The sequence below is a fragment of the Sycon ciliatum genome, chromosome 4 (genome assembly GCF_964019385.1).
Source record: "Sycon ciliatum chromosome 4, ocSycCili1.1, whole genome shotgun sequence".
In the NCBI taxonomy this organism is placed as follows: Eukaryota; Metazoa; Porifera; class Calcarea; order Leucosolenida; family Sycettidae; genus Sycon; species Sycon ciliatum.
In genome coordinates this window covers 8,311,890-8,331,811 of record NC_088646.1, presented here as the reverse complement: position 1 = coordinate 8,331,811, position 19,922 = coordinate 8,311,890, and the positions used below count along the sequence as shown (strand labels likewise).

Here is a 19,922-nt window from a genome sequence, read left to right as displayed (position 1 = left end):
AAGTTCATTCATGAGCATTGAGGCTGTCAAAAAATTCATTCATGAGCATTGAGGCTGTGCTTACATGATCTTTGGCTGAAGCTCTTCCGCAGTTTGGAACAAAAGGTGGGTTGTTGGGGGTCGTCCACAAGTATCATTTTTTTCTAGATAATTATGGTCACGTGTACCAAAAAGTCAGAAAATCAGATCAACACCTTGTGCTATACCGGTAGTACGGTACATGTAACTTTAGGGTTCAGTATTACTTGGGATTCAAACTATTCCTGCCCCGTGACATGGCTTCGAAAAGGAATTCTGACTGAAACTTCATTTAGTTGTTGATTTACAGTAAGCGACTCCAACTTGCTGAGAACATCAGGATTCAAGCAGCATTGCTCTACCATACTTACCTTCTTCATGCAATAACGAATAACTGCACAAGGCTTGCTTGTTCACTGCTCTGTGAAGTAGGCAAACGTTTTAAACTGCAACAGGTTCACTGTGAGAAAAAAATGAAAAAAAAGCTTTGACCAGAAGTGATCAAGAGACAGGACGATGTCGCCGGAACTAGTATAATCTGAAGACGGCTGCAGAAGCAAAACCCCCAGCATCACTGTCCCGGCAGTTTTCCGCACTGAAGTAGTGATGAAAAAAGCTGAACACAAAGATAACACTCAGACGCTTATGTCACAACAAAAGAAGCCATCGTTTAGGTTTCGCCAATGACCGACAACACGTGGTAGACCAATGGCTGTTCACTCACTTCTCTTAAAAATTGGACCATTTTCATGACGAAAGAACTCGCGTTGTGTTGGTTTCGCTTACGCAACGCCATGATAATCCTGCATTTCAGGATAGACGCATGGAATGGAGAGGGAAATATTTCAACGATGCATGTGAATAGGTGCCGTGGCCAAGCAAACGCCAGTAGATGACGTGTCTAAGGTGTGCAGAAACAGAGGAGGAAGAGAGGGCCAGAGTTGTAGATACGGGGTTCAGATGTTTTGAAAGGACACAATAATTGAGGGCTCTAATCCAGGGACACTGGGATGACATGTAGTTGGGGTCATCCCACAAACAGAGATCAGCTGTGCACTAAATATCCATAATTGCACTAAATATCCTTAATTTAAAAAGGCATTACAATGTCTGTGTGTAGATGCCAGACATTACTATCAAACAGCCTATCAGCACAAGGTAAAACAAATAAAGTACAGAACACAGGGCTATCAGAAAGTGCAAAAAAACGAATAGCACTTTTTAAAGGTATATTAAAACATATACCATGCACATGTGGTTGGGACTCCATCAGATTAGAGTGAAAATAAGTCAAATTGCGCGGCAGTGCCAGTAGCTACACAAAGGAGTGTTGCGACTTCCCAAGCAAGTAGGAAATCGTAATAAAGTATGGAAGCCGAGGAAGAATGAATAGATATGGAACGGCAGCGCTCGATTCAGAAACAAATCTAGAAGCACAAACACAAACAAGTCAATGTGCACACACACACACACACACACACACACACACAAACACACAAGCACACAAGACATGTGGACGCAAACACACGCCACACACGCCACACACACACACACACACACACACACACACACACACACACACACACACACACACACACACGCACACACCAGAAGACAGGGAATCAGATTGGTGATATTTAGAAGCACGGAAACACCTGCAAACAAAGTGTGCAAGCAAGCAAGCTTTGCAGCAGTTGCATGTTGCATTTGGTCAGGCTTACCGTTAGAAGCGATTGCGGCCCCGTACAAGTTTAGCCCAGTCGTAGCCACTAGTCTTGTAGTACTCAACAGGCTGATGATGACGCCGTTGCTGTGGAGGTGCACGCTGCCGTGGAGGAGGTGCACGGGAACGTCTGCAGAACACACACACACACACATACACACACGCACACACGCACACACGCGCGCGCGCATACACACGCATGCACGCACGCACACACACACACACACACACACACACACACACACACACACACACACACACACACACCTTGGCTGAACATCAGTGTACACGAAGAAATATGATGGACAGCAAAGACAAATCACATGGAATGAATGAGAAGCATGCAACAGCATCTTGAGCCTGCCGTGTAGTACGTGTATTTTGAAAAGCAGGGGAGAGAGCTGTGAACTTCAGTAACAACTAAAAGAAGCCATTGTCCCTTGATACAGTTCCAAAAAGGGAAACACGAACTGTGAGGTACGTGATGACATCACAGCAACAAAAATGTACAAACCTACATAGCAAGCAGTCAGAAACCTTAGGAACCCAAAGCATGCATGTGCACACTGAGAGCTGCGCACATTACACGCACACACACGCACACACATAGCTCGCGAAAGTACGAACACAGAGTGCTATGTGTGAAGGAAAGAGACAAGCAGATATTTCCAGTCACTGGCAATACACCATGCTACCAACCTGTGGGTTGGTGATGGGCTCCTGTGGGTTGGTGATGGGCTCCTGTGGGTTGGTGGTGGGCTCCTGCTCCTACTCCTACTCCAAGATCGAGTACTATAAGACGGAGACCGCGACCGTCTTCTTCTAGGTGGTGGGCGAGATCGAGATCGGTGACGTCGCCGTGGGCTAGGAGAACGCTTAGGAGACAAGGATCGTGAATAAGAACGCCGCCGTGAGCGCTTCCGTTCTGGACTGGGAGAACGAGAGCGGCTTCGTGAAAAGGAGCGCTTTGCGGCGCGCTTCTGCTTTGCCGACTTCTTCGGCATAGGGGCATCCCACCGAGATGAGCGGGCAGGTGGTCCACCGGCTGCTGCTGCTGTTGTGTCAGGTCCAGCTTGTAAATCGAAGTCCTCCCTCTCATCCTCACTGCAGCTGATAGACTCATCATAGCCAATGAGCAGTGGACCTGCACAGAAGAACAGAAACACACACAATCCGCCAAGGCATATTATGACAATGCAAGAAAGCATAGGGCGCTGCACTTTCCTTACCCAGAGATGAAGTCTTACCCATTTCATTTGCAGAGGTTGCAGTTCCGCACACATATAAAAACGGCACATGTACTACTAGTATGTCTACCTGTTGGTCTTTGTAAATTAATTTCTCTCATGCGGGCATATCCACACTCGCAGCTCATCAACAGAAGTATCAAGCCAGGGAAAGCACATGTAGGCTGACTACACATTCACGCACGTATGCCAAAGTCAAGAAGAGAAAAAAAAAAAAAACAGAAACAAACAGCACCTCTTACAGTGACCGTACATTTCCCTTCGAGTTCAGACAAGTCTAGAAACTTAGAAAGCAGTGGATGAACTACCGTATTTCCACAAATAGTAGGCCGGTCTACTATTTTTTCAACCTCGTCCTAACCCGGCCTTATAATCGAGGACGGTCTTGTATTCGAGGACGGTCTTTTATTCTTTCAACCCAGTTTGACCCCGGCCCGGTCTTCTATTTCTCGCCACACAGTGTTACCTCCGTTCTTCCATTTTCTTCTACACAGTTTGAGCACGGTCTTCTATTTTTCCCACAGTTTGAGCACGGTCTTCTATTTTTAACACAAGAACAAAGACTCATTTAGTAGGCCCGGTCTTCTAATCGGAGACGGTCTTTTATTTTTTCAATCGCCCCCTGCCCCGGCCTTGTATACGAGGAAGGCGTTGTATACGAGGACGGCCTTTTATTTGCGGAAATACGGTATGCCATCAATACATCACGTACGGCTGTCAACATGAGGTAGTGTGATGAGAGACGACTTACGTTTGGGAAGACGATACTCTTCCATAGCATCCCGCGCCACTTTCTCAATGTCATGCTCGGTAGCATCTAACAAAACACTTGTCATCATGCGCCGCACCTGGTCAAACTGAAACACAAGAAACACAGCCACACATGCAGAGCTACATGGCACGTAACAAGTACATGACTTGTACTAAGTGCACAGTTCCTGCCATTTCGCCCGATGTGCACGCATGTGACATTTGCATTCAGCACTACCATACAGGACGCCGGGAGCGAAAAGAAGTTCAATCCACCGAGTTCACAGACCTTCCACGAGTTGGGTAACTGACATGCTGACACAGGCTGATTCACACTCGAATCACAGGGCATTTTTTGTTGTGCACGTAGCTGACATGTCCCTGGCTATTCAATGCGAATGGCTTCTTTATATTCAGTCGATGAAGGCAAGAAGAGAAAGAGTCTTCCAGCCATTTTCAGGACTCAAAACAATCCAAGAGATAGCTGCACCAGTCGACTCGTACAAGCATATTTCGGAAGACAAACCAGGCACTGCACAGTGTACACCATAAGAGCGCTCTCTTCAAGACAGGAATGCACACAGAAAGTAGTCGCACACCTCAAGTCTAAACCGGCCTGCGTACAGCACTGCACCCTGGTACCACAACTCCAGCCAAAAAAGAGAATGGCACAGCCTACGGACAGTAGTCTAATATCATGTTCTTGAGAAGGACACAAAAATCACACAAGTGGTACCATGTCGCTAACCAGGTGGCGAGGTGAGAAAAAGAAAACCGGCTGTCAGATTCCACTGCTGAAGCTGATCGCATTTCACAAACGTAGCGCGATGAATATGGTTAGACAGATGGCGTGAGAGATATCAAGTCAACACCAAAAGCAAGCACTTGTCAAGCACAAAGCTATGATATGCCATGCTCGAGTACCTGTGGCTACGAGTGAGCACGGGTAATAGATTGTTGCTGCATAGCAAGCTGATGAGTGTAGCGACTAGATCAAAACGTACCAGCAGTTCCCAGAGTTGGCTATGTATCACAACTTACACTCCTTATTTCGCAGCAGTGCAGGAGTCACCAAACTACACGAGGAACGCAATAGAAACTTTAGCACGATTTCTAGCACCAGCTCCTGGACGGGCTAAACTATGATCTCATCACAATACACCATGGCAATGCATCCTTGAGACACACAGCCCGTCAAGGAGAGCGCAGGCACTGAAAACATTACGGTTGAAAATCAGCCTTCAGTCTGCTAGCAAAACGAAGCAAGGAAGTCCACCAATCGCTGATTTACACTGCAGATCGCCATCGTGTGATCGGGCACGTTTCAATTCCATCGCAGACACGATATTCTTCTGGAAGGTTGACCCACTCCGCCAATCCAGAGTTTTGAAGGAAACAGGCTAGGCACTATGCACTATGGAGGTGCACAAGAAACAGAGCACGCCACACTAAGTAGCACATCAGCACATAGTGCACATGCACTACTCATGGCCTTCAGCTTCTCTGACCCTTGATCGTCCGTAAATTCGCGCCAAGGCTGCCGGGCCACCTGGTGAAGAGCAGTACTAACGCAATACATAGGTACTCCTAAGAACAAGCTTGGCTCATTCAGAAGAAACAATGGACAGCATGTGAAGCACAACTACCATCTGTCCTCTTTGTCATGAGCCACAAACCTGAAGAACAAGACCAAAACCAAAGGCAGCAGTAACAACAGTGGCAGCAGCAGCAGCAGCAGCAGCAACAGCATCAGCAGCAGGAGGAACAGCAGCAGCAGCAACAGCAGCAGGAGGAACAGCAGCAGCAGCAGCAGGAACAGCAGTAGCAGCAGCAACAGTGGTGGAAAAACACACAGGCACCTGAGCAGATGCAATGTGGCACCTAAACAAAGCAGCAAACGGCGTGCCGTACCAAAGACTCTTGAGTAGGAGCCTTCTTCACTTTAGATGATTTCTTCTTCTTACTACGAGGCTTCTTCTTCGCTCTACGCGGACTCTGTTCAGAAGGAAATCAGCAGCAAAACAAAGACCAAAGAGTGAGATGGGCATTGCCAGCAGAATGTAACTGCAGCACATTCACATAACTTTATGATACCAGACAACTGCTAGAGTACTGCAAGGAATGGAATGCATGCAGACACAACTAGTGCGTATATCATACTCGCACTGTTTGAAGAAAAAAACTTGTCACTGTAATATTATACAGTGCGTATAGTCGCCTGTATGCACAGCACTTAGCCTACCTCTTCTTCCGATGAAAGAACTTCCGCTGCACTGGTGTCAGACTCTGCACCCCGCTCTTCATCCTCCGAGTCAGAGTAGTCCGTATCACTTCCAGCCTGCCTTGCGGACTTTCCGCCCTTGGCGGCAGTCTTCGAAGCGTCTTCATCTCGCTTTTGTTTATTGGCCATCATGGTGCCGAGCTGCTCGCGAAGCCACGGGGGAAGGTTTGGCTTGTCCTTTGCAGTAGTGCTAGTATTGGCAGCAGCTGAAGAGAGTGAAAGAAGAATAGCAAAGTGGATCAGGATGAAATACATGCTGAACACCGAACCTTTTTCACAATCAAGATACTAGTGGTCTGTTTAGTTGAAATTTTGCATTGCACTGTCAACTGGCACACTTGAAGCAATGTCGTAACAGTACAAATATTCACTGAGCCCAAGACGAGGCTATACAGGAAAAGGAAAAGCTGGAAAACCAAGCATTTTCTCTGCAGCAGGTTGAGTTCAACACGCACAGGCAATAATCGCACACAAAGACACATGCATAGCAAAACAAGAACACACACACACACACACACACACACACACACACACACACATGTGAGGGTAGCGTAACATGCCTGAAACAGGCACAGGCACACACATGTCCACATGTAGACACACACATCTGCAAACTCACACACACACACACACGCGCGCACGCACGCACATCAACATAACATACCTGCACTGACAATCAGATCCGTCAGCTTGCTCTCCATGCCAACCTTAGCCAGTGCTTCAGCAGCATCTGGGAACAAGGCCTTGGCTATCTGCATCATGGCAGCGTCTTCACTGGCTTCAGCTGACTTGCTACTGTCACCAAAACCAAAGCCCTCCCATGTATCACGTTGCTGCTTTGGCTGTTGCCAATGTTTCTGATCAGGTGACGATGCATGACGAGCTTCACTAGATGCAGTCCATGCTCGACCACCGCTCTCATCTGGGGGCGAGTATGGTCTTCCATCATAATCCTCATTGAGTGGCTCTCCGAGAAGGTCCTCATCTTCAAACTCAGCCTCATGTCTGCCAGGCAGACGATCCTCAGGTGACCTGCCCAAAACACGGGAATCGTAGCGGTCACGGGAATATGCAGCATCTGGCACCGCCGGTGGCCCATAACTCCTGTCGTCTTCCGGAGACAGGCGTCTTCCCCAGTCACGCTCCGGGGTAACTTCCCGTTGCTTAGGACGTAGTGTTGCAGTAGTGGTCTTTAACGGCCACTGGCGACCGAGCATGGCCAGACGGCCAGCACCGTCCGCAGAACCCAACTCAGCAGTATGGCTAGGAACAACACGTTGCCTACTAGACACTGGCGGTCGTCTCTCTCGGTCAAACAAAGAGTCCACATCATGAGACGTGCCGTCTTGCTCCGTGTATCCAGAAACTCGCTCCATGTTCTGTCTACGATCACCAGTATCAACAGACCGTGATTTGCTTTCCCCACCCAGGTCAAAAAATGAATCATTCACTTTGGGAGGAGCAGGGTCCGACGGTTGTTGATCCGCAGGTGCCTTTGCACCTGCAACCGGGACCGAGTGACCATAGTCAAAAGTCTTGCGAGTCAGAACTTTGAGTTCAGCCTCCGGTAAGCTAGCCACAGTGCGTTCAGGTCTGTCTACTGTACTGTGCACTGCAGCAGATTGGGTGCGCGTAGGCAGGTGCTCATGGCTGTGTGACTGTGCCACACTTTCTCGATCTGCCGATGCCTGGCTCAAGGACTGTTCATACATATCCTCTGCAAAGCGCACATCAGGCAGGCTATCAGCAGTGAGTGGGTCAGCTCCTGAGTACCTGTCGTCTGTAGGAGATCGATAACCAGGGATGTGATGCGTTTGCTCTTGCTCAGATTCTGGTACACGAGGACCAGTCCTGCTTCTCCGCTCATCACCTGGAGAAATTTGTGAATGCACCCGAGCAGTGTCAACAGATTCAGAAGCATACCTTACACGACTCACCGACCCCGCTGGTTGTTCCGCACGATTCAGATCCTCCTTGGACACAGGATGACTTTTGCCACCAGCAGCTGGTTCATTGTACGCTTGGTGACGATCAACTGGCACATGCTTGTAGTGGCGATCATCAGCAGGAAAGGAAGATTGTGCAGATACGTCACGCTCGTGAGAGTCATGTCGGTAACTGACTGCCTGAGGCAAATCATCTTGCACAGGGCGGCTTCTGAAAGTCACACTATCAGCAGTGTGTGGGTCAGCTCCTGAGTACCTGTCGTCTGTAGGAGATCTATACCCAGGGATGTGATGCGTTTGCTCTTGCTCAGATTCTGGTACACGAGGACCAGTCCTGCTTCTCCGCTCATCACCTGGAGAAATTTGTGAATGCACCCGAGCAGTGTCCACAGATTGTGAAGCATACCCTACACGACTCACCGACCCCGCTGGTTGTTCCGCACGATTCAGATCCTCCGTGGGCACAGGATGACTTTTGCCACCAGCAGCTGGTTCATTGTACGCTTGGTGACGATCAACTGGCCCATGCTTGTAGTGGCGATTATCAGCTGGAAAGGAAGATTGTGCAGATACGTCACGCTTGTGGGAGTCATGTCGGTAACTGACTGCCCGAGGCAAATCATCTTCCACAGGGCGGCTTCTGAAAGCAGACTTCCTGTCCGATTCTGACGAGTATTGTTGAACAGAGTTGTGATTGCGTTGCCAGGTCTCGGGAGCAGCAGCAACATCACTACGTTCATCAACTTGCCCTTTCGCTTGCCAATTATCCCCAGCGCCGTCGCGAATAGGTCTAGCAAGTGACCATGCAATATCATCACTGCCAGTTGAAGCAGCACTCTCCTTGCTACCAGTGTCTCCCCTGCGCCACGCAATACCATCATTGCCAGTTGAAGTAGCACTCTCCTTGCTACCAGTGTCTCCCCTGCGCCACGCAATACCATCACTGCCAGTCGAAGCAACATTGTCTTGGGCAGTCCTACTTGGAAGGTCTGGTGGATGTGCGCGCTCAGATGGATGCTGGCTATGCTGTGCTGTTACCGCTGGTGGTACTGCTGATCGCCCCTTCAACCTGTCATACGCATGGTGGTCAGACTCGCCTTGTGCAGCATGTGCTTCGCCAGATGTGTGCGTGCTCTCAGGATATGTACGAAGCTGCTGTTGCTGCTCCTGTCTGGAGTACGAGTGTCCCGATTGCCCAGGCTCATCACTTCTGGCATAGCTGCGTGAGTGACTATCATAGTCGGTACTTCTTCTTGGTGCAGGCAGGTGCTTATCAGAATCTGAAGGCTGGGTCTGTTGACGCTGCTGCTGCTGCTGCCAATGTGGATGCTGCTCGTCTTGATTCAACCGATCTTGGTGATGGCTCTGTTGTTGTGGACGATGCTGTGGTTCGTCTCTCTGCTGGTGATGCTCACGCCCAAGATGCGGTTTTGGCTGTTGTTTTTGCGGTTGATGGGTCGAAGGTACTACGGCCTGTTGTGAAACAGCTTTGGGCTGCTGTTGTTGCTGATGTCTACCATCATAGTCGGTACTTTTTCTTGGCGAAGGCACGTGCTTATCAGAATCTGAAAGCTGGGTCTGTTGACGCTGCTGCTGCCAATGTGGATGCTGCTCGTCTTGATTCAACCGATCTTGGTGATGGCTCTGTTGTTGTAGACGATGCTGTGGTTCGTCTCTCTGCTGGTGATGCTCACGCCCAAGATGCGGTTTTGGCTGTTGTTTTTGCGGCTGCTGGGTTGGAGGTACTACGGCCTGTTGTGAAACAGCTTTGGGCTGCTGTTGTTGCTGATGTCTACCATTATAATCGGTACTTCTTCCTTGTGCAGGCACGTGCCTATCAGAATCTGAAGGCTGGGTCTGTTGACGCTGCTGCTGCCAATGTGGATGCTGCTCGTCTTGATTCAACCGACCTTGGTGATGTCTTTGTTGTTGTGGACGATGCTGTGGTTCATCTCTCTGCTGGTGATGCTCGCGTCCTGGATGTGGCTTTGGTTGCTGTTGTGGAACAGCTTGCAGCAGCTGTTGTTGCTGATGGCTAGTGTCAGTTTGTCTGTCAGTCTTGACATCAGCAGAGTTCCATCCCGGTTCCCCACCAACTCCATGGAGCTGCACAGAGGATTGGTGCGTGCCGGATGATGGCCTGCTTCTACTTCTATCATCAAGCGCAGGGCCTGAGGCCGATCGCTGTGACTGGTGAGGTGCATCTGCATAGTCTTGCCATTGAGCAGCCTGATTCCTAGGCGGAACATCAGTACGCCTCGGCTGGGCATTGGACGAGAGATCACGAACTGGCCCGGAAGAACGGTCAGGCTGACTTGCTTGCTTCTGAGATTCCCGAGGAGCGCCACGACCAGCAGGAGCCGAGCTACGCGGTTCAGTCAGAAGTGTTCGCTTCGGGATAGATGTAGCGCTAAGGAGAGTTCTGTTTGGTCTTGGGTGCTCCTGCGCTGGGTTTGTCTCGTGTGATGAATCTTGTCTCGCATTGCTTGGTGAAGCAGGCTGCCGGTGATGAGAGCCGGACTGGGGCCCTTCACCAGAGTAAGCAACTTGCGGAGAACGAGGAGCATACTGCACGGACTCATGCTGGCCAGCTTCTAAGGGTGTGGAACGCACTGCTCGTGGTGTATGCCCAGGTGGCTGTTGCCGAGCACGGGGCGCTGAGATTGCATCAGACTTGCTCGCCGGAGGTGCAGCTGCTCGCTTATAGCCAGGGTCATGAGCATACTGCTCGGTTTGCTGGGGATAACGGTGTGCGGAGTGTTGATCAGAAACCCTTGCCTGCTGCTGCTGCTGCTGTTGACGGAGCCAGCTCTGTTCGTCCTCTGCAAACAGAGAAGGCACACAAACATTCAACACAGTGCTCCACATGCACACCATTGCATGACAGAAACGAGGTCGATTTTGAAAAGATGTGATCTGGACATCACAATAGCAAACCTGGTAAAATAAGAGACAGTTCACACTCAAGTCTGAATGCCACCACAAATTTAAAGTTGTGTCTATAAATAAGAGCAGGTGCTGTATAACACGTTATTTTCGGTGTAACTTAAATTTCGGTGATTTCGGCAAAGAAACCAGGCACCAAAATTTAAATTACACCTAAATGGCACTGGAGAGTGCCCTGTAGGTGCAGGAAACGCTGGTCACCTAATTCTACATTACACCTGAAACCTGGCAGGTCCTCGGTACCGAAATTTTACTGCACCTAAAATTACATGTTATACAGTACATGGAACCTGGGATAGACAGCAATATGCTAGTTGTACAACTAGCATAACAAATACTTAGTAGTACCGGCCACATGCACAGAAAACCATTGCCCACTACCCCCTACATCCTGCTGTGTTATGTTAGCAACTTAGTGTACAATCACAGGGCATTGCAAACAGAATGTCATACTTACATGATGGCCAGCTCACGGCAACAATCTAAACAAATTAAAAAGCGGCTTCCAGACTCCAGGCCCAAAAGCGATAGGCGTACATCTAGCTCCTTTTGGCTGGCGCCATGCCGCATTCAGCAGTGTTGCGTTTGCTGTGCCAGTTACAACGAGGCTCAAAGAATCAATTCTGTACACATGGCACTGACTGGGGCAACGCAGCGAGCAGATTCGGTGACAAGACACATGGAGTGCAGCAGCGGCCAGTGAAGTGTAGTTAACTTAGTGGACTAGCCATGTTCCCCGAAACGGGAGCATCATCTCCATTCGGAAGGGTGCCATGTACATGTAGCTGATCCTGAAAACACGAGCCGTGAATGAACTACAGCCACTTATCACATTGGTAGGATTAAAGCCTTAGATGTTTCACATCGTCACCTTGAAACCGGGTGCACGGTGTTGTACATTTTCAAAATGTTCTTCTCTGTTTCATGTGTTTGCTGCATGTCCACGAGCTGAAGCCTGGGTAGGTGCAGACACTGGGGAGGTTTCGCTCTACGTAATCACGTATGAAAATAACGTAGGAACTGCACGTAATTTTCATATGTAAAAATCAGCGCTGTCGAGTTTCCGCTCTACATAATTTCACCACGACTGCTAAGCATGATGCCTTGCTGCTTCGGACACGCGTTGGCTGCATGCGTCCACCGCATGCAACACGAACCGAAACCGCGTTTTCCATTTTGTTCTCCACGTGGTGTGCCTTGCTTTCTCCCGCGACTTAAACGTTGCCATGGATAAATCCGTAAGGTGCGAAAAATATTTCAAAAAGTCCTACGGAGGACCCAACGAAGGAAACAGCTTTCCTACGGAAATCCGTACAGAGATTTACGTATGAAAGTTGCCCTCGCTCCCCGGCGCGTACGACATACGGATTTTCATACGCAATTACGTAGAGCGAAACCTCCCTACTGTTATGTGCCAGTCTTGGCAATGAATTGCATAGCTGTAACTACACTGCTTTCGCTGTGCTGGGTGACACACCGCCAACCAGATACTTGTAGGCACGCATGTACAAAGAAAGGCTTGGCAAACTGCCGTAAAAGTCCTCAATGCGCAGAGCACAGACCTTTTTACACATGTAACAGCGCACGTATAACACTGAAATGCACTCTACCTTGTTCTACTGGAGATTTGCCAAGTGCCTGGACACAGCAAAGTATCCATTAGAATTGAGCCACAGCAAGCATATAACATTTAATCCTAGAAAAATATTGAAAAGTGAATGCATCGGTAGGTCTGGATAGGTGCAGGAGAATACACCAATGAGGGTAAATGTGTGCCCTAGTCATCCATGTTATCCCGCGGTTGGACATTTTCAGAAGGAATCTTCAACCAGTTGAAAAGCGCAAAAAAAACGCGGCGAGGGGGGGGGGGCAATAGGATTTTTTCGATTGGGATCAAACATTGATCTGGTTACCTGGTTACCTGGCTATCAGTGCGCGAAGCAGAGCGTGTCTAGCGAAAACGCTCTCATTGGCCGAAAATGGGGTACCCTTTAGCCAGCCTGCTAATAAAGTATCACCAGTCGTCGGTTTGACCTCAAATTTCCATGCATGCACTTAGTAGTGACTATATTGATTGATTTATATTTAAGGATTGTCCAAAGGCCGCAGAGGCCTATTGAGGGGCCTGTGTAAGGAAAGGATACTGTAAGACATGTATATATATAACGAGGAAGCAAATCTAACGTTTTAACGGATGACATTTCTTCGTTATAATAAGATTCGTTGAGGCCGCACTGCTTCATATATGTTGTGTGTGGATATGGCAAAATACTGCAAGATCGTTAACATATCTCCTCGTTAACCTCTGAATTTTGGACAATCGTTAAATTTGCGACTCGTTATAATAACACGTCTTACAGTATGACGGTAGAATACTTGTCACCAAGTTTCCAGTTACTCCTTAGTTTCACAATCGTTCTTTACAGAAGGCTTTACTATGTGCCTTTCACAAGAACAACACCAATACGTTAAAGCATGTTATTGACAAGACACCCAGGACAATTGGAGTCAGACTATAATTGTAAAACTCCACCTTTCCACTCCGGACCACTTCGTTGGCTGGCTGGGCCACGTGGCTGTGGAGCTCCCTGGTTCAGCTCTGACTCATTCGCATTGTTGCTTCTTCCTTGCTGATCCCGTGAACGTCCTCGGTAGTAGCCCTGACCCCACATCCTGATGCAGTTGCTCAATGAAGTTCAAATCCACAAAATGTCAATCTTCGGATTATGGTTGGAAGGAAACACCAAAGAGAACATTGCGAGCTGTACTCTGTTCAATAATATTATGCAATAGACAGCTTTCCAGTATGACCTTGCTCACAATATATCACATACAGGTTTCTCGAAGAATGCTGGAAGGAAAGTAGCTAAACAGCCCGAATGAAAAGTAGTAAAGACAGTGGCTGTATCTTTCAAGCAAAAATTAAAATACCGTAAACCAATCAGCTTCGCATTTTTTCAATTTTTGTAGGTTTTGTGACGAAACGTTTTGTGACGTGCTTGCTTGTAGGGGGTTTCCCTGTGCAAACAAGCCGCCAGAGAGCGAAGTGTGGACTGTGCATATATGTGGCCCTTGTGGGTCATCATTTTCAAAAAAAGGTGAAGTCAAAGACTCCAGGACGGCAGGAGTTCAAAAAGGTGTTCAATCATAGAAGCAGGTTTAGAAGCGTCATTGGGCGAGTGTTCAGTGGATATGGCTTGCTCTTGTTCAAAGAGTGCCCGGCACCTCACCTTCGTACGGCGAATGATTTCAGTCCAATCAAGGAAATGCTCGTGAGTTTACTGCAACCATAGTTGAAGGGCATTCCATTATGCACACACACTCTGTATTATATATTCACGGATTCTCCAGGGGTATTAAATGGATACTAGTACCTATCTTTGAAATCTCTCCTAGCCGGTGGTTGATGATAATAAAATTATGTAGGGAGTGAATAAAACTCAAATAGATCTGATATTTGAGGGAAATCATCAAAGGATAAAACTTCTACTGTACCTCAGTGAATTAGTGTATGGCGTGGGTATAGTGCACAGAAATATCAAGAGTATAATGTACTCAATCTGCGGACAGAACTGTTTCGTCCTTTGTGGACTCATCAGCGCAGCACAGAGAAAATGAGTATAATGTATGATGTTTGTACATAAACCGTAGTGTGCAACTCCCAGAGAATGAGTCCACGGCGAAATTTCTTTTCGTTTTGTGTCATAACTTATCACGGAACTCCTCACCGATTCACATGACGATCTTTAAAGAGGAAGCGCGGCCTACTGTAGAATCAAAATGTCACCACTTGTAGTCTTCTTGGAACTGATTCGAGCGGTGTTGGTCCGAGGAAGCTGCAACGCTTCATTGATCATATATTCTCTACTTTCCGTGCTATAAAAGAATGCTTCAAGTGCAACATTCTGTACAAATTCCTATCTTGTAAGGCACACTCTTCTCATTTTGGTGGAGATGCGCCATTTTGATTGGGAATACAGGGTTCTAGCCAGGTCAAAATAGTAGGGGGGGGGGGGGCGGGCATGGGAAACAGTTACCCCGTATCCCATTTTTTCACTTTCCAATATTGTCTTGCTGCTACTGTAAGTCAACAAATATCCGGCTCATATTTATTTTCGGCCTGGTCATGTTAGGCTAAAAAATTTGCTGCGGCCGAAATTTTGTTCTGCAAGGTTCAGTGTGACAGTGTATGCAGGCAGCAGCAGTACAGGCCAAAAATTTAATGCGGCCAAGATGGGTTTTAGCCCTGGAAGGCTGAAATTAGAATGGTTCGAAAATTTGTCAACTACAGTATGCTAAATGGGGCGAATCCCTGACTTCGCCCCATGGCCCAGACAAATGTGTTTTTATGAACCATCTAGTGATAGTGACTTTCAACTGCATTTTCGTTGAATTGCATGAAAAACCCGAAAATCGGAAAATGAATGGGGGGGGGGGGGCTTCAATTTAATCTCATTGGACAGATGCGAATACAGAGTGATACATTGTCTATCCACAATTACAACATGTCATGTCAACAGAATTCCATTGTGTAGAATAACACCTACATCCAGCCTGCGGACTAATCACTGACACAAACATAAACAGGCGTGTAGTTCCACATGTAGGGGACAATACAATACAACACCTACTGTCAGACCAAGCACTGTACACACAAGGTGTAAAACTTGTATCTACCAGTACCTCATGCCCTATCTTGTACTTTTATAACTAGCGATGGCGGGGAAACCATGTTTGCGCTTTCTTTTCTATTAGGATGTTCTGCCTTGCACTGCGGTGATTTTGTGCACTTCTCATCTGTTTTGTTTCCATTGACTCGTTCCAGATCCACGTCTAGTATTAATGATGAGGAGGTGGCCAAATTCTCCTCTCTGTCCTCGAAATGGTGGGATCCTCGTGGAGCATTTGCACCTCTGCACAGTCTGAATGCGCTGCGTGTGCCGTTGGTACAACGGGCGGCGAGGCACATTGTTCAAACTCCTTCACAGCAGTCTTCGGCAGAGTCAACGGACAGCACAACTGCTCGACCGGCAGCCAGCCTTGAAGGGCTGAAGATTTTAGATATAGGTTGTGGCGGAGGTCTGCTAAGTGAGGTAAAAGCTTCCTGTCATAGTTTATTGTTCGAATCTTATGTTATAGGTTTCAACGGTGTGGTGCACCTGCACATAGTCTATTACTACGATAAGTCGAATACTTTTCAGGCATATCAGTTTCTATCATGTTGCACTGACCAGCACATGTTTTTTTGTTTGTTTAGCTTTATTTTACTTCACCATACGGACAGGCAAAATCTGCCTTCTCACTGGGCGTATTGCCACAGCTCTCGCAGAATGCTGAAGAACATGTATGTGCTCCTCTTTCTATGTGTTATCAGCCAATGGCCAGACTTGGAGCATCTGTTCTGGGACTGGATGCCTCGCAGCGTAGCATTGACATTGCTCGACACCATGCGGCCATGGATTCGTCTTTTTCGGGAAGACTGCGGTACCAGTGCGGTGCTGCGGAGGACCTACCGGAGTCATCGTCGTTTCACATTGTCGTCGCGTCAGAAGTGATTGAGCATGTGTCAGACCAGCGGTCGTTTGTCAATACCTGCTGTCGCCTTGTCCAGGTGTGTGTTTTGTTTGGACTTTGTGGGATTGAAACGATATTTTCCCTGTGTTAAATCCTGGCATGGAATGCTCTTTGCTTGTATTCGGTGTTGGACAGAATGGTGGTGCCGTGGTCTTCACCACTCTGAACAAGACGTGTCTCTCGTATGCGCTTGGCATTGTTGCTGCCGAGTCACTCGGCTATGCACCACCAGGAACACATGAGTGGGAAAAGTTCATATCTCCGGACGACTTGAGCGTGCTTTTAATGAACTGCAGAGGTAATTTCAACTAATTTGTTTTGCCCGTGGTGTTGAGTGAAGTCTCCGCTTGGTATGATTGATGTCAAGTTGTATGTAGATTGGGATTGATTGGTGCTGCTTTTATGTTTGTATTTCTACTTCGAAGTATAATGGACTCGGATGGAGAGCCAAGGATAAATTTATAGAAAAGAAAAAGAAGTACTTAAAAGTCGGCGTGGAGACAAGAAACCTAATATCGATGAGAGTAAAGTGAGCACACTCGTACCACGGAACAATGGGACAATATTTTATGATTTGAACGTCGTTTTCATGTGATAATCATCAGAAATCTTCATCACACTGAGAGTTGGACAACAAAGGAAAGATATTTATGGTACCATAAAGTGAACTGTTTTGAGTTGTTTTTCTTCTCTCTTTTTCTTTCCCTAATAGTTGCTGTTACACTCACTGATCCTTATGCACAGATATACAGCATTCCCTCACTAGTGGGACCATTGTTATTAGGCTAGGGCCTGTTTTGGACTTCCACTCTAAATAAAGAATACAAACAAACATTATTAGATCTAAAACTAAGGCCATGTTTGGTTGGTACGATCTAGAACAAGATCGAACAGCTGGTGCACGTGGAGCAGCCTCATGCCAACCAAACGGTACTCCAGAAACAGAGCACATTTTTGTGAAAAAGTGTGCCAAACTTGTGCATTCTTCAAAATGTGTACGGGTCACTATGGTCACTTTGTACGGTACAACGAGTCCAACCCAAAAGCGTATGCACGAGATCATTTCGGACCAAAATCGATGTTCCCGCCAGGTTTCACTGTGAAAAAGTGAAACTGCTCGGTCTGCTCCGGCCTCGAGGCCGGAGCAAGCAGATCATGTTCTGGCCGACCCAGAACAAGTGCAACCCCAACCAAACGCGCCCTAATACAAGAAACACTATTTTCTTTCTTTTTTAAAGAAATATAATCCTATTGTTTTAATCTCCCATTTCATTCGAGGTCTGTTTCGATATGGTCTCATAAGAATGCATTTCTGGGCATACGTTATGGACATGGTTCATGAATTAATGAATTCACCTTCATGTCCTTTCGAGGCCTCCCTTTGCTGTGCGTCGACAGGGATTCTGTGATTGTATATCTTTCGGCAACAAATCACAGTCTGAACATAATGTTATATCTGTGCGACCGTTTGCATATGCGTGCTGACGTGCTTCTTGCAGAATCTGGGTCTTTGATGCGAGTGGAACTTTGCCAGGGTTTGACGTTCAGCCCTCTCACGCAGCGCTGGACACTATCCGACTCTATGCCAATCAACTATGCATTGGTGGCCAGCAAGAGAACGTTAGAAGAACGGGACAAAGGAACAGCAGCCTCTTCTGACGATAACCCCGAGAAAGCAGAGCAAGCCTCTACTTGACAGAGAGGTGTGCCGGTGCGGGCCAGCTCTTTCACTCGCCAACATCCTTCACATGATGCGTATGGTATTAGCTGTAGAGTACCAACATGTGCGTATTTCGTGAACGCTTTTTTAAAATAATAACTCATTGTCATTTCATCATGACCTTCCATCTTTACACTGCTACTGCTCAACATTTCCCACGGAAACTGAACTGGGTTTGTGCACATGTCAGTGATTTTCACCCTTGACTTGAAGTTTAACTAAAATCATATCAAGACTTCAAGATTCAATAGCGCCATGCTAGGGTACGTAAACTAGAGTGCCAGTTCACCTACATGAATGGGTTCGGGAAAGTGCAAGGAACTTGCCATTTGCGTCAAGGCACAGTAGGTAGCATAATGTCACAGGTCACATCGAGAGTACATTACCATGATTACTTCAGAAGGTTGCTTGGTACAGTACGTTCTCTTGGTCATACAGTGGAGATTGGATATAACGACCTTGGGTATAACGACAAATCGAGTTTAGCGACACAATTCTGTTGCCCAAGTCGTTTAGCAAGTCCTTTCTGTACATTATAGATCGGGTATAACGACCTCGAAAATAACGACAGATCGAATTTACTGACACTTTTTTTGGTGCCCGAAGACCTGAAAAACAGTGAAAATACATCGGATATAACGACTTTCCTCTAGTATCAGGCAGACTGACATGTCTAGAACATGGTATAATGACTGTGCCACGTGCCCGGACCTCCGGGTCACTGCTTTACATTGCACGTTGTAGCCGCAGTGCAGCGTTGCGGGATGACTTTAGATATACATATTGCATACTAAATGTGAAGATCCGGTTTAGTGACAGATCGAATATAGCGACATTTTGCTTTCTCCCGAAGGAGTGTCGTTATATCCAATCTCCACTATACCAAGCTCAGGGAGCTTATACACTCTTGATCATACTGGTGCATGTTTGCAGTGGACCTGTGGAGCGGCAGATTGCAGCTTCAATAATCCGAATAATATAAAGCAACGAATTGCACTTTTCCCAGAATCATGGACATGGTGTGGTGTGCACACTGAACTATGCACTTCGAATCAGGGCTACAACAATGGTTCGAAGGTTCGGTGACTCAGCTCCACTGCTGGGGGGCTCCTCCAATGGCGGCAGACTGTTGCCAAGTATTCGTTTCCGAGTCCAAAGGAAGTACGGTTGCATTCAAAAGAAGATCTGAAACCAGGTTTCTGAGCATGCATAGCATCAGAAATCTACATTATATTCTGGAAATGCACACCAAGAGCCTGGGACTACAAAATTGCAACAAAGAGCTGAAGTAGTTAGATGCCTTCCCACAGGTTGCCTTTAAAGTCGGCACACACCGGTAGATTTTTCACACGTGTGTTTAATATTGTTCTGCACGAGATAACGTGTATCAGTATAACTATGCCATGACAAGTGCTGTGAGATGCAAACATTCATATGCTCAGTGGACTTTTCATCGTAGACAGAGTCTAATCAAGAGTGCACGTGCAACTTGGTGATTGAGTCGCTTTCGACAGTGTTTTTCTGACTGTCCTTCATGGGCAATTGGCCCGCTTATGCCATCGTTTGTATACAGCACTCGAGAGGACGGAAGACCTTGTACGGTTGACGAACTATATAGAACAGCAGATCCTAAATAGAATACCGGTGAACACTGTTTAAGGTTAACCGATTCTTGGTACCAACTATTACGGACAGCACTTTGTACACACTTGATCAC

General features: G+C 47.2%; 2 protein-coding genes across 2 annotated transcripts; one reads left to right on the top strand and one right to left on the bottom strand.

Annotated features, from left to right (window-relative positions):
- Positions 1-780: 780 nt before the first annotated feature.
- LOC135814268 (serine/arginine repetitive matrix protein 2-like) lies at positions 781-13,831 on the bottom strand. Its single transcript, XM_065327368.1, has 8 exons — positions 13,445-13,831; positions 6,684-10,787; positions 5,981-6,225; positions 5,650-5,733; positions 3,740-3,845; positions 2,441-2,885; positions 1,740-1,871; positions 781-1,445 (listed from the first exon to the last, which is right to left on the bottom strand). Exons 1-7 carry the CDS (start codon positions 13,581-13,583, stop codon positions 1,742-1,744), a joined length of 5,253 nt encoding a protein of 1,750 aa, XP_065183440.1. The 5' UTR covers positions 13,584-13,831; the 3' UTR covers positions 781-1,445; positions 1,740-1,741.
- Positions 13,832-13,979: 148 nt separating this feature from the next.
- Positions 13,980-18,446, top strand: LOC135814263 (ubiquinone biosynthesis O-methyltransferase-like). Its single transcript, XM_065327362.1, has 5 exons — positions 13,980-14,183; positions 15,737-16,004; positions 16,286-16,522; positions 16,621-16,783; positions 17,985-18,446. Exons 1-5 carry the CDS (start codon positions 14,104-14,106, stop codon positions 18,179-18,181), a joined length of 945 nt encoding a protein of 314 aa, XP_065183434.1. The 5' UTR covers positions 13,980-14,103; the 3' UTR covers positions 18,182-18,446.
- Positions 18,447-19,922: the final 1,476 nt, after the last annotated feature.